The 13,549-nt window shown below is 38.4% G+C and overlaps 2 protein-coding genes across 5 annotated transcripts in view; both read right to left on the bottom strand.

Annotated features, from left to right (window-relative positions):
• LOC112300941 (phospholipid scramblase 1-like) overlaps positions 1-3,086 on the bottom strand; it is a 42,264-nt gene extending 39,178 nt beyond the window's left edge. The window contains exon 1 of the mRNA XM_045192021.2: positions 2,336-3,086. Within this exon, the coding sequence (XP_045047956.2) occupies positions 2,336-2,348 (13 nt within the window). The 5' untranslated portion in view covers positions 2,349-3,086. The remainder of the gene's footprint in view (positions 1-2,335) is intronic.
• Positions 3,087-9,317: 6,231 nt separating this feature from the next.
• The window catches only part of PLSCR1 (phospholipid scramblase 1), a 34,806-nt gene continuing 30,574 nt past the window's right edge, over positions 9,318-13,549 (bottom strand). For all 4 annotated transcript variants that reach the window (XM_045192049.3, XM_045192045.3, XM_045192046.3 and 1 more), the window contains one exon: positions 9,318-10,289. In XM_045192049.3, coding sequence (XP_045047984.2) covers positions 10,233-10,289 — 57 coding nt within the window. In that variant the 3' untranslated portion in view covers positions 9,318-10,232. The remainder of the gene's footprint in view (positions 10,290-13,549) is intronic.

Consider the following 13,549-nt stretch of genomic DNA (forward strand, 5'->3'; position numbering starts at 1 on the left):
AGTTTACTACATTCCATGAGATGAAAAAGGTTGAAAATTGCTGAGCTAGACTTCCTTCTATGTCATCTCTAATGGTGTTAGTTTCACATTTTCCATTTAGTTCTGTAATGAATTTTGAGTTAACTATTGTGAAGCTGTAAGGTCTGTATCTAGATTAATTTTTTTGCATATGGATGTCCAATTGTTCCAGCAATATTTGTTAAAAAGACTGTCTTTGCTCCATTATATTGCTTTGGTTCCTTTGTCAAAACAGAGTTGACAATATTGGTAGTGTCTAATTGTGAGCTCTCTATTTTGTTCCATTGATCTATTTGTCTATTCTTTTACCAATAGCACACTGTCTTGATTACTGTAGCTATATAAGTACATCCTGTTGTTAGTTTGCATCAGTTCTTTAATGTCCTTCTTCTTAGGATTTTGTTCTTGATATTTTCCCCTAATGTGTATTTTTTCTCTTTAGAACATTAATTTTGAAAAAGCTATATTTTATTGCATGCTTAATGTCCATCTAATTAAAACTATTCTTTTTTAAAAATGTTTTTAAAATATATTTATTGATTATGCTATTACAGTTGTCCCATTTCTCCCCCCCCACTCCACTCCATCCTGCCCACCCCCTCCCTCTCACATTCCCCCCTATAGTTCATGTCCATGGGTCATACTTATAAGTTCTTTGGCTTCTACTTTTCCTATACTATTCTTACCCTCCCCCTGTCTATTTTCCACCTATCATTTATGCTACTTATTCTCTGTACCTTTCCCCCCCCCCTCCCACTTCCCTGTTGATAACCCTCCATGTGAGCTCCATTTCTGTGGTTCCGTTCCTGTTCTAGTTGTTTGCTTAGTTTGCTTTTGTTTGTGTTTTAGGTGTGGTTGTTAATAACTGTGAGTTTGCTGTCATTTTTACTGTTCATATTTTTTATCTTCTTTTTCTTAGGTAAGTCCCTTTAACACTTCATATAATAAGGGTTTGGTGATGATGAACTCCTTGAACTTGACCTTATCTGAGAAGCACTTTATCTTCCCTTCCATTCTAAATGAAATCTTTGCTGGATAGAGCAATCTTGGATGTAGGTCCTTGCCTTTCATGACTTGGAATACTTCTTGCCAGCCCCTTCTTGCCTGTAAGGTCTATTTGGAAAAATAAGCTGACAGTCTTATGGGAACTCCTTTGTAGGTAACTGTGTCCTTTTCTCTTGCTGCTTCTAAGATTCTCTCCTTCTCTTTAATCTTGGGTAATGTAATTATGATGTGCCTTGGTGTGTCCCTCGTTGGGTCCAGCTTCTTTGGGACTCTCTGAGCTTCCTGGACTTCCTGGAAGTCTATTTCCTTTGCCAGATTAGGGAAGTTCTCCTTCATTATTTGTTCAAATAAGTTTTCAATTTTTTGTTCTTCCTCTTCTCCTTCTGGCACCCCTATAATTCGGATGTTGCAATATTTAAAGATGTCCTGGAGGTTCCTAAGCCTCTCCTCATTTTTCTGAATTCTTGTTTCTTCATTCTTTTCTGGTTGGATGTTTCTTTCTTCCTTCTGGTCCACACCGTTGATTTGAGTCCCAGTTTCCTTCACCTCACTATTGGTTCCCTGTACATTTTCCTTTGTCTCTCTTAGCATAGCCTTCATTTTTTCATCTAGTTTTTGACCAAATTCAACCAATTCTGTGAGCTTCTTGATTACCAGAAAATGTTTTTTTTTTTTTTTAATTTTTAGAGAGAGGGGAAGGGAGGGAGAAAGAGAGGGACAGAAACATCAATGTGTGGTTGCCTCTCATGCATCCCCTACCTGGAACCTGGCCCACACCCCAGGCAAGTGCCCCAACTGGGAATTGAACCAGCGACCCTTTGGTTCTCAGGCCTGCACTCAATCCACTGAGCTACACCAGCTAGGTAATTTAAAATACTCTTGATAGAAAAAAATCTAGAGCATAATAATTGGTATTTATTTAAATCTATATACTTTTGTATGTTACGAAATATATATCAGGAGATCTAGCTGAGAATTTTATTATAATGAATGACACATTAAAGTGATTATCTGTTAATTAGTGTGATATGAATAATATTTATATATATAAAATGCACTAGAAAAGGGAAAACTGATCTGGATGAAATATAATATAAATTAAATTATTTCCCAATAAGCTTGATATTTCTTAGTTTTCTCTAAGATTTTAATTTTTTATTTTTTAAAAGGAAAATTAGGTGTAGTGGATATTTGTGTATTGTTTCTCAAATACTGAAGTTATATCCTTTCAGAAACTAGACATTATGACAAGTAACCTGTTAATAACAGAATTAACAAACAGGAAGGAAAGTAAACAAAGAAAGTTACTTACTTTGGTTGTCCATGATTTAGAGTTCTGAAAGAGAAGATCTGCTATTAGTACATTATCTATAAATTTATAGGTCAAATATCACCGTTGAAACAAGATACTCTGTAACTATATAGTCACACACATAGTATACTTATTTTTATTCATCTTATCTATTTGTATCTGGCCATTTAAATCCTTGTGGCTTGACCCTTCTCATTGCTATGTTTCTGAGTATGACTTTAGAAGTTGTTCAGCCAAGGCTGGCGGACAATTTCTAAAACCTGGAAGAAGAGGGCCCAATGAGGCCAAGAGCCATGAAGAAGCCACTGTGGCCACAACACCGCACATGGTAACCAAGCTGAGCCTTCACACATTATATAAACTAAGGAGAGCATGTGATCTAGCACCTAGCCTCAAGGCTGGACTCCAGGCATGCTCCAGAAGGAGGAGGAGAAAGATTAGCTATCAGGTCATACTACTGCAAAAATCTCTGGGAATCCCAGGTCCTGTGGATATGTTCTTCCCAGAACAAACAGAAAATTTGCATTGGTCTGACCCTTATTCTGTGAATCGATACATGCTTTTGAACTGCATGGGTAGAAGTCCTGAGGCTCAGGGAGCTCTTCTCATTCAAGGAAAGGAAAGGCCTGTGGGTTATAGACCAAGAGGGAGAGATCATTAGACATGAGGATGGAGACGTGCACAGGAGACCATCCTCACACATTTGCTCTTTCTCCAGCTGTTCTCTAAACTCGCAAAGGCCGGAGCATGGCTGGTCCCAGACAAGGCACTTAATTGGTGCTTACTGATCCAACAGTGTGTGTAGAGTATTATTTCATTCTGTTCAGTCAGGAAGAATGGGTTCCTTACAGATTTGAAGGCTACTTAATTTACAACCTGGCTATTTCAAATGCTACTTTCTACCCACGTGGAAAAGTCCCCTCATTTCACTTGGTAGTCTGGCCTTCCAAGTCCTACATTGTCATGCTCCCCAGGGCGGTATTCAGAGAAACTGTGCTGTTACAAAAGGTCAAGGGAGAAAAGGGGGATCCCAAATCGCCTGACAGGTCACACGGAGCAAGTGACACTTGTACAGTACTAACCACATCCCTCATCTTGCTAAACCAGCAGGAACAACTGTTTCCTGTCTGACCCCTGGAACTGGGAAGTGACCATGCCGGACTTCCAGGACTCGATGGAGAAATAAAACCGGAACAAGACAGGAGACTTGGAGAAGCAGGGACTTTGTCAAATATCAAAAACAATGGAAACTGTCACTGAGTACTTTGGGCAGTGCCAGACCCTGCTCTAACAGAGTTGCACTAGTACATGCCCCACTCTAACTCCTAACTCTGGATAGTCACGCCATTTCAGAGGTGAGGGAAGGAAGGGGGGTCTATGAAGAAACTGGCTGGAGGTCAGAGTCCCCAGATAGTAAGTAGTAGAGGGAGGAGACAGACGGACTCCCGAGGCAATGGCTTGGCCTCTAATCTACAAACCGCCTCTGTGTTTCCAATTTTGGTGTCCCAGGGTGCCTAGTGGGTTCTAGCCATACTCCTAATTAGTATTTACTGTTAAATGACAGCTAGCAGGCTCTATTAATATAGTTCCCTCTTCTTCCGAAATAGGCTGGCAGATCCCCCTGGTCCACTGTGTAGAGATGCGCTAGGGGAGTCCAGCCTGGGGGCGGTTTCAGCCAGGCATCTCCTTGTCAGGGATACTTTCGGGGCCTGCGGTACCCACCTGGGCAGCTGGGGACCCTGCTGTTCCCTGGATCCACTTCTGAGTGGCTTCCTGAGGCCGTTAGAACCCCGCCCCCACCCTGGGACACAAACACTGTACCAGTCTTCCCCCCACTCCCCAACTGCTTCCCCACCCCCCATCCCCCCACCTCCTCGCATCTGCGTGGTGCGGCATCCGGAACGCAGGGGGAGAAGTCGTGCCTCAGGGCAGCCACCTTCCAGCCTTGGGCTGTGCGTGACTGTTTGTGGGTGGGAGAGCTGCTGCAAAACCACCGCCTTCCTTTTTACTTTCTGGAGAGACTCCAAAGGCTTTGGCTCTGTGGCCAAGGGCAGCTGGGAACCGGGCTCTCTCACAAGCTGGAACTCGGAATGTCACTGACCCGGAGGTGGCTGCCCCTGGTGGTTGTTGGTGCCTGGCCTGCGGAACTTCCTTTACTCTGGCCTGACCTCCATCCCTTGGACCCCTGTTGCTTCCAAAGCTGAAGGAGCGGTGTGCTGAGTACAAGTGAGCACAGGTCAACCTTGCTTTTCTTTAAGGTCTCCTTTTTCTCTCGCACATGCTCTCTTCCTCTTTCTTCTTGTCAAATGATGTTTTAGCTTGATGTTTGAGACAAAGCAATCAAGTGGGTAGAGTATTTACCGTTCTATACAAACTTAATAAATTGAACTGCTCGTTATTTTTTCTTTAATTTTTTTTTTTATTTACAAAAGTAACGCAGGACCTTTCAAATAATAAAGCCACAATATAGAGGAAAAGAGTAAAGTATATCCTGTTCCTTTTCATTATTCTCTCCATTATACTGTTATACATCGTTAACAGATATTTGAAGATTTAACCAACAGAGGTAGATAGGAGGAGAGAAAAAGGGAGCTGGGAGGGAGAGTAATAGAGAGAGAATCAGAAAATCAGTTGGGAAAAGGAGGGAAGAAAACCAAGCCACGTGGGTTCCAATCTTCTCATCCACTTTCATCCTTTCCATCCCTCTGATCATCTCCGTGGTGACCTTGTGAAAGTTACCTGACAATTTCTGCGTGGGTAAAGTCAGGGTAGTCATAGTATCTACAGCACAGGATTTTTATGAAGATTAAGGAGGATCAAGTGTGTAAAAGTGCCTGCCACAGAATAAGCACTCAATAAATGTTACTATACTGTCAAAAGTTTAGAAGTATAAAACCAATGAATCACTGAAGTAGTAATTCGTAAAAGTTTATTATGCAGACCCCAAAAAGACAGTTTGCAAACTGAGGGGGCTAAAACCAAAACATGGAATGAAACACAGGGGTATGCTAATAAACAGCTTATATAGTGAGAGAGCAGTGACCGTTTATTCTTTACAGTGATTAGTTATATTAGAATTTTCAGTGGTTACCTCATACCAACCTTGGGAAATAGTTCACCGTTTGCTTATGATTTCCAGAGGCTAAGCCAGAAAATGACTCAGGTCAAGTTAGTCTTGCAAAATAAATTGAACTTTATCTATGTGACTACACTGGTTTTGTCTGCTCAGGGAATTTTCAAGGCCGGTCTCCATTTGATTTTAATTTTAGTAATACAAGTATGTATTATACATCTATATAGTGTCTTTTTTTTTTTTACATAAATAGGATTATTTTGTAAAAGTTGTTTCTGATGATGCATCTTGGAATTCTCCAGGCCTTTTATACAAAACTGTATCATTGATCTAATAACCTAGGTGTACTTTATTTTTAGATTTTTGCTATTATAAGTTATGCTGTAGTCATCATCTTTGCACGTATCTTTTTGTACAGACGACAGAAAAACATTCTATTCTTCTGCCAATAAAGTATGAGAATACTGTTTACACATCTCTCCAATTCCATATTATGAATTCTAAATATTTACTACTCTGATTGGCAAGGTTATATGTATTTGTAATTAATAATTATTAATAAGATTGAGTAGTTTTTATTTATCCGCATCAGAGGACATGCTTATTGATTTGAGAGAGAAGGGAAGAAAGGGAGTGTGGGAGGGCAACGCTGATGTGAGCAAGAAACATTGATGGGTTGCCTCTCCCATGCACCCTGACTGGGGACCAGACCCGAAACCCAGGCATGTGCCCTGACCAGGAATCAAATCTTCAACCTTTCCATTTATAGGACCATGCCCCAGCCAACTAGGCCACCCCAGCCAGGGCAGGTTGAGTACTTTTTGATATGACTATGATCATTTACCATTTTATTCTGTGATTTATCTAATATTTCATACCCAGTTTTCTGTGGTATGTTCATTTCCTTTCCCATGCTGATTTGTTGGTGCACTTTATAGTTTTGTGGAGTTGAATTCCTCTTCTGTTAAATAAAATACAATTCTTTTGCCCATTGGGTCTCTGGATTGTAGCTTATTTAAAGTTGTTTTCATGATACATAAATTTTCATTGTTAACTGACCTTTTACTGTATTTTCCACTTTTGATTTTGGGCTTTGCACCTTACTTTAAAAAGCCTACTGTACCTCAGGACACTCACTATGATTTATTCCTTGACACCTGTTTATTTCCTAATTGTGAATGGGATGAAAATTTCTAGTTACATTTTTATTATTTATAATTGTATTATGGTCCAAGAACATACTGTGAATGGTTTCGATAATTTGAAATACTTTGAGATTTGCATTACAGCCCTTTGCTACACAGCCGATTTTTGTACGTATTTTGTAAATACTGGAAAAATAGGTATAGTCTTCAACTGCAGGTACAGTGTTTTTTTTATTGGCTCAATTTGGCAATTTTACAACTATTTTCTTTTGTTTGCTGTTCTAGCATTTAGTCAGAAGAATATTAAAATCTTAGCTGTAATTATGGGTTTATTTATTTATTCTTGCTTTGATTTTTTCCCCCATATATTCTGAGATTATATGATTAGGCTACTTAAAAGTTGTATCTTTCTGTGAATTGAACCTTTATTATTTTGAAGTATTCCTCCTCTCCTATAGTAATTTCCTACAGTGTCTGTTTTGTCTAAAATTAGTGCTTAATTAATTTATATATATTCCTATATGCCATGTATCCGTATGTATATATACAGGTATTCCCCGCTTTTTGAAAGTTTTTTTCATGACTTCGTTTTAATGAAAGACCTATATTTGTAGCTGTTTTCACTAACCAAAAGAAATCCAAAGAGGTTTTTTGCCTATACAAAGAAAGGCAAAGTGAAAATAGCATTTAGTGTTTGTTTTGCAGCAGCCGTCACAGAGGCAGCGTGCACCTGGAGCAGCAAGAGTGACATCACGTTTCTTCCCTAGAAACAACTCAGCATCCCAGCATCAAGCTGCCATTACTTTGAATTGTGTCTGTGAGCCTCTGTGTTTTAGCTCCATTTACTTTGTGCATCTGTTACCAAATTGCATCCTAAGGTAATCATTTGTTTGCTTTATGCCATTCGGCTTATGGAAGATTTGATAGGAACACTCTACTTTTGGATAGCAGGGGAAACTTGTATGTACAAACCCACAGAGATAGACATAGATAGGCTCTCTCATCCGGCAACACATCAATAGGAGCAAGTTTTCCGGTGCTCTTCCCATCTGAATGGTGGAGTTTACTTCTTTTTTATTTTATGAGGTGATAACTTTTTATGAGCCCAGGTTTTACTGGAGATGTTCTACTAGCTTTTTCTTCTTGATGGACCTTGAAATTTATTTCTGGTCTTAACATCCGTTTTCTTCATCTTGTGCAGCTATAACAAAACTCACAGACTGGATGGATTAAGCAACACATTTTTTTCCTACTGTTCTAAAGACTTGGAATTTCAAGATCAAGGTGTCAGCTGATTTGGCTCCTGGTAAAGGGCCCTCTTTCAGGCTTGTAAACAGCAGCCTTCTCACTGACCCTCACTCGGCAGAGAGAACTAGCTCTTGTTTCTCTTCCACTTCTCACAGGGACTCTAAGCTCACCATCACGCCTACCTTCAGGACTTCATCTAAATAAAAATACCTTCCAAAGGCCCCATCTCCATATCATCATCACAGTAGGGCTTAAGGCTTTAACATGTAAAAGTAGGGGAACAAAACACGTAGTTCACAACATGCTTATGCAGTAGTCAAAGTAGACGCCCAAGGCTTCCACTGCTTGCAGAAGCTACTGCTTAGGGTTTTGCCTCCTGACTGTTGATCTTCTGCTGCACGAGGGTAGGAAACAGTAGCGATCCAGTAGCTTCTATTTCAAAATATTTTACAACCCCCACTCCCACAATGGATATTGTGTTTTTTAATTTAAGCCTCATCAGAACGCTCCTTTTTCTCTACAGCCTGTTTCAGAGATAGGCAACATTCCTCCAGATCTCACTGAGATTACAAATAAAGACATTTGTTTTAATTCCTGGTGTTTTTATCATTTAAATTTCTAATTTTTCATTTGTAATACTTTTTCTCTTAGTAAATGCTAAGTTTTCCTAGTATTTGAACTTAAATGGATTCTGCAGATGGTCTATGATTTCTGCACAAATCTTCCTTGCACATTGAAGAAGAAAGGAACTGTTCAAATCAGCTGTAATTTTACTTTGCTGAACCAGAGATCCTGAATTTTATGCATAGGAGGGGGCAGAGGAAGAAGGAGGTGGTGAGAAAGATGGAGAATGAAGGATAATATCAGTACCTCTAGCCTCATTTTGGGTTGGTTATGGTACCTGGTAGCTAGCCTGGAAAGCCCTCCTCTTCTCCAACTGGTATAACTAATGCCACTAGGATCCAGCTATGCAAGTACCTCGCTTTATCTGGCATGCTGTCTCTACCAACCATAAACTGAATGAAATGAATGTGAGGGCCATGGTTACTTCTCAACATTGTAATCTGGCATCTGGTGAACTATTTGACTAATGAAAATGGTCAGGACTTAGCTTTTCCTGAAAGCTTTTTCCTTAGCTTTTTCCTACATTTTTTGAATGTAGCTCCCCGACATTCAAATGTTCTCAATATTAGGGGCTAGTGATTTTGGTGGAATTTTGCTGAAGGTGAGACAGAGTCTCTCCCCTAACCCCCTACATCCTAACCACTTCTCTTTTGCATGAGTTGAATTATGGTTTAGGCATCTCTTCCTACTCAGTCCAAATTTTCCTATAAAACAGAATATAAAAAATTCCTTTAAGTTTCTAACAGATAGAAATCCTAGTTTCCAGCACTGGTATGGGTTTTACTAATGAGCAAAAGCTTCTGCTGCTTTGAAAAGGAAGGCAGGTGGTAAATGTGTAAGGTTCAGAACACCATACGAATTACTTGCCCAGTTTAAAAACAAAAATATGCAGTGAAGTATATCAACAATTTTTTATTTCAGTTACTTGATTGTTGGCATAAATAACCCACTAGCTTATTAGTGAAGTTCATACTATGGTGAATTATATATGTTCTATTTAATTAATACCTGAGTGATCTCATAACTACCATGCTCTATGAATAATAGAATTAGGTATTATACATTCCATGTGTAACTAATTGCCTCAAGAACTATAATAATACTCAAGTTTTAGAGTGAGTGAGTCTTTAAATAAAGTGTCTTTCTTTGGAACAGAATCATATGTTTTTCACTGAAATCCATCAAGAATTGGTAATTTATTGTCTTGTCAATGTGAAAATGATAGTAACAGATTAATTTATATAAAGAGTTAAATGTGGTTTAATTGTTGAATAAAAACAAACACATATCTTACTTTTCCTTAATAGTATGAACTTGAGTATTATTTGAACATAATTATAAAGGAAACTGAAGTTGGGTTCATTTTTAACCTTTTTGAATATAAAATATTTGCAAGTAACAGTTGTTACATCTAAAATAAATTTTAACTAAATTTAGTAAAATTATAATTTTATAATAAAGTCATTTTAATAAATTTTGCTATAAAATTGAAAATAAAGCAATTTATCAAAGGAAGTTTCATGTTTAAATGTAAAAATTCCAATGCCCTTTCTCAGAAATATACAATAAAATACAAAATGTATAAAATGAAAGAAAATGTATAAAATCATTTATAATTAAGTGATACAGAAAATAAGTTCTATAATTTGAAAAGTGAAATCATATACCTGGAGCTTCAGGCATCATAGTGTAATTCACAATTATAAGTCATTTCAATAAAGAAAAAGAAAGCCCACTGAATTTTACTTGTACATAGTCCCAATCAGGATACAGACTTCACACTTTCTGAGGAGACTTTATTCATCCACTACCACACTCCTGCTCTCTGCTCTTGGCCTCCAGTCCTTTCAAAAAACATGAAATCCTAAACAGAACCAAAATACAGCAATGAATTTTCAGTAACAAAACGGAGATCAAGTCTCAGATGCATAAATGCTAAGGGATATGATGAAACAGAATGACATATCTACTAAACAAGAAAACTGACTGTCAAAAGTAGATCTGGGAGAAGTCAGTAGTTTCAGCTTTTTAGTATAATAGCAATTAAATCCTAGAATTCTATTCACTTATTAATACCTGTATACATTTAATTAGTCCGCTGGTAGTTTCTCTAAATTTCACTTTTTCTCAGGCCCCTTGGAATGTTCCTTTTTGATTCTTCCTTCCTAAACTTCTTATATTCCTTCTCTAATAATATGACTGGAATGCCATGTACAGCTTACAGGTTTTTTTCAGGTGAATGAAAGCCGTTTAGAGTTAGAATACCACTTGGAACTGTTTGGCCCAGTTTTATGAATTCTCTTTCAAACTTATCTACTGTGTTCCCTAACTTGCCTGACTCCATCAGTGTCTAACTAGACCCTCTCCTGCATGACGTAAAGCCAAATCCTATGGATTTTATCTCTCACATCTATCACTTTCCTTTATCACTCCAACAGAAATAATTTCATCCTTATTTCAAATCTTGTGCAATTGCGCTACTGCGATTACATCTCTCTTCAATCCATCTCAGTCATCAGGATTTATCTTTGTAAAATTTGGATTTACAACTATTTTATTTATACCTAGTTTAAAAATAGCCAGTAAGCTAAATCATTTTCATTGCCCAGTCCTTAAAAGTCCTTTAGTAGAAGCCCAATCTATTCCATAGCCGTTCACTAATAATCCCACCACCACCCCCAATCCCATGTCCCATCTATCCAAACATCTCAGACTGCTTTATCTTCCCTATACACACCATATCTTTGGCTAACCACTTCCCTAAGGGTAAGGTTAAATTTTCTTTTCATGTGATATAGATGGTTATTGAAAACACCATTTTTAAGCAGAACTATGGTTTTCTTCAAAAATTTACATATAAAATATTGAGCCTATCCCAAATTAGATAGAATAGCATAATGAAGTCCAAATAACTACTCACCCAGATTCAGTAATTATTAATATGACCAGTCTTAGTTCACCAATTACTGTTTTCTAGATTCCCAGGCCTCACCCCTATTATTTAAATGCTAATCTGTGATATCATGCCATTTTATACTGAAATACGTCAGTATGTGACCTTAAAAATAGGAACTCTGTTACTGTTTTATTTTTATATAACCATTATAATCATACCTTAAGAAACACAAAGTCAAAGATGGAGGTGCAGGTAGATAGATACACTTTGCTTCCTTGCACAACCAAAAGAAGAATAACAACCAATTTAAAAACAAAAAAACAACCAGAACTGCCAGAAAATCAAGCTGTATGGAAGTCCAACAACCAAGGAGTTAAAGAAGAAACATTCAGATTGGCGGGAAGGGTGGAGACAGGCAGCTGGAGCACAGGACATGCAATGAGATGGCGGCTGACAGACTGGGGTGGGCGAGGGGGCAGGTGGTGGACCAGGATATCCCACACTCATGCGGATAAGCCTGGAGGAACAACTGGAGAATGCGACAAACCACGCAACCCAGAGTTGCTCCAGGAAAGAAAGCTTCAAAACCTCTGGCTGTAAAAACCTGTGGGGGAAGTGGTGGGAGAAACTCCCAGTCTCACAGGAGAGTACGCTGGAGAAGCCACAGGATCCTAGAATGTACACAAGCCCACTCACTATGGAATCAGCACCAGAAGGGCCCAATTTGCTTGTGGGAAAAGTGGGGGAAATGACTGAAAGCAGGGTGGGAGCCGAGTAGGTGGCATTGTTCCCTCTTGGACCCCTCCCCCACATACAGTGCCACAACACAGCCAAGTGGGTTGCACTGCCATGGTGAATACCTAAGGCCTTACAACATGACAGGTGCACTAAGACAAAGAAATATGACCCAAATGAAAGGACACATCAAAACTCCAGGAAAAGGACGAAGCAATGAGGAGATAGCCAACCTATCAGATGCACAGTTCAAAACATTGGTAATCGGAATGCTCATACAAATGATTGAGTATGGTCATAAAATAGAGAAAAAAGTAAAGGCTATGCAAAGTGAAATAAAGAAAAATATACAGGGAACCAAGAGTGAAAGGAAGGAAACTGGGACTTAAATCAATGATTTTGAATAAAAGGAAGAAAAAAAACATCCAACCAGGACAGTATGAAGACACAAGAATTCAAAAAAATGAGAGGTTGAGGAACCTCTGGGATAACTTTAAATTTTCCAACATCTAAATCATAGGGGTGCCAGAATGAGAAGAGCATAAGCAAAAACTGAAAACTTATCTGAACAAATAATGAAGGAAAACATCCCCAATCCAGCGAAGGAACTAGACACACAAGTCCAGGATGCTCAAAGAGTTCCAAAGAAGCTGGATCCAATAAGAAACACTCTGAGACACAACATAATTAAATTACCCAAGATTAAAGATAAGAGAGAGTTACCGACAAAGGAGTTCCCATAAGAATATAAACTGATTTCTCAAAAGAAACCTTACAGGCAAGAAGAGGCTAGAAAGAGGTATTTGAAGTCATGAAAGCAAGGACCTACATCCAAGATTACTTTATACAGCAAAGCTATCATTTAGAATGGAAGGACAGATAAAGTGCTTCCCAGATAAGGTAAAGTTAAAGGAGTTCATCATCGCCAAGCACTTATTACTTGAAATGTTACAAGGACTTATCTAAGAAAAAGCAGATTAAAAATATGAACAGTAAAATGACAAAAAACTCAACTATCAACAACTGAACCTAAAAACAAAAAGACTAAGCAAACAACTAGAACAGGAAAAGAATCACAGATATGGAGATCACATGGAAGGTTATCAGTGGGAAGGGGGAGGGGGAGAATGGGGGAAAAATGTACAGGGAATAAGAAGTATAATTGGTAGGCACAAAATAGGGGAAGGTTAAGAATAGTATAGGAAATGGAGAAGCCAAAGAACTTACATGTACAACCCATGGATATGAACTAAGGGGTGGTAGTAATGCTGGAGAGAGGCAGGTGCAGGGCGGAGGGGGATAAAAGGGAGAAAAACAATGGGACAACTGTAATAGCATAATCAATAAACTATACTTAAAAAACCCAATATAACATTATAGTTAAAAATGTCCTATTTAAAAAATAAACAGTAAGTCAATCATCAAAGAGCTAGTCAATGCTGAAATTTCTGTAAATGCCTATAAATGTCTTTTTATACTGGTTTGTTCAATTC

This window comes from Desmodus rotundus, chromosome 2 (genome assembly GCF_022682495.2).
Source record: "Desmodus rotundus isolate HL8 chromosome 2, HLdesRot8A.1, whole genome shotgun sequence".
Classification (NCBI taxonomy): Eukaryota; Metazoa; Chordata; class Mammalia; order Chiroptera; family Phyllostomidae; genus Desmodus; species Desmodus rotundus.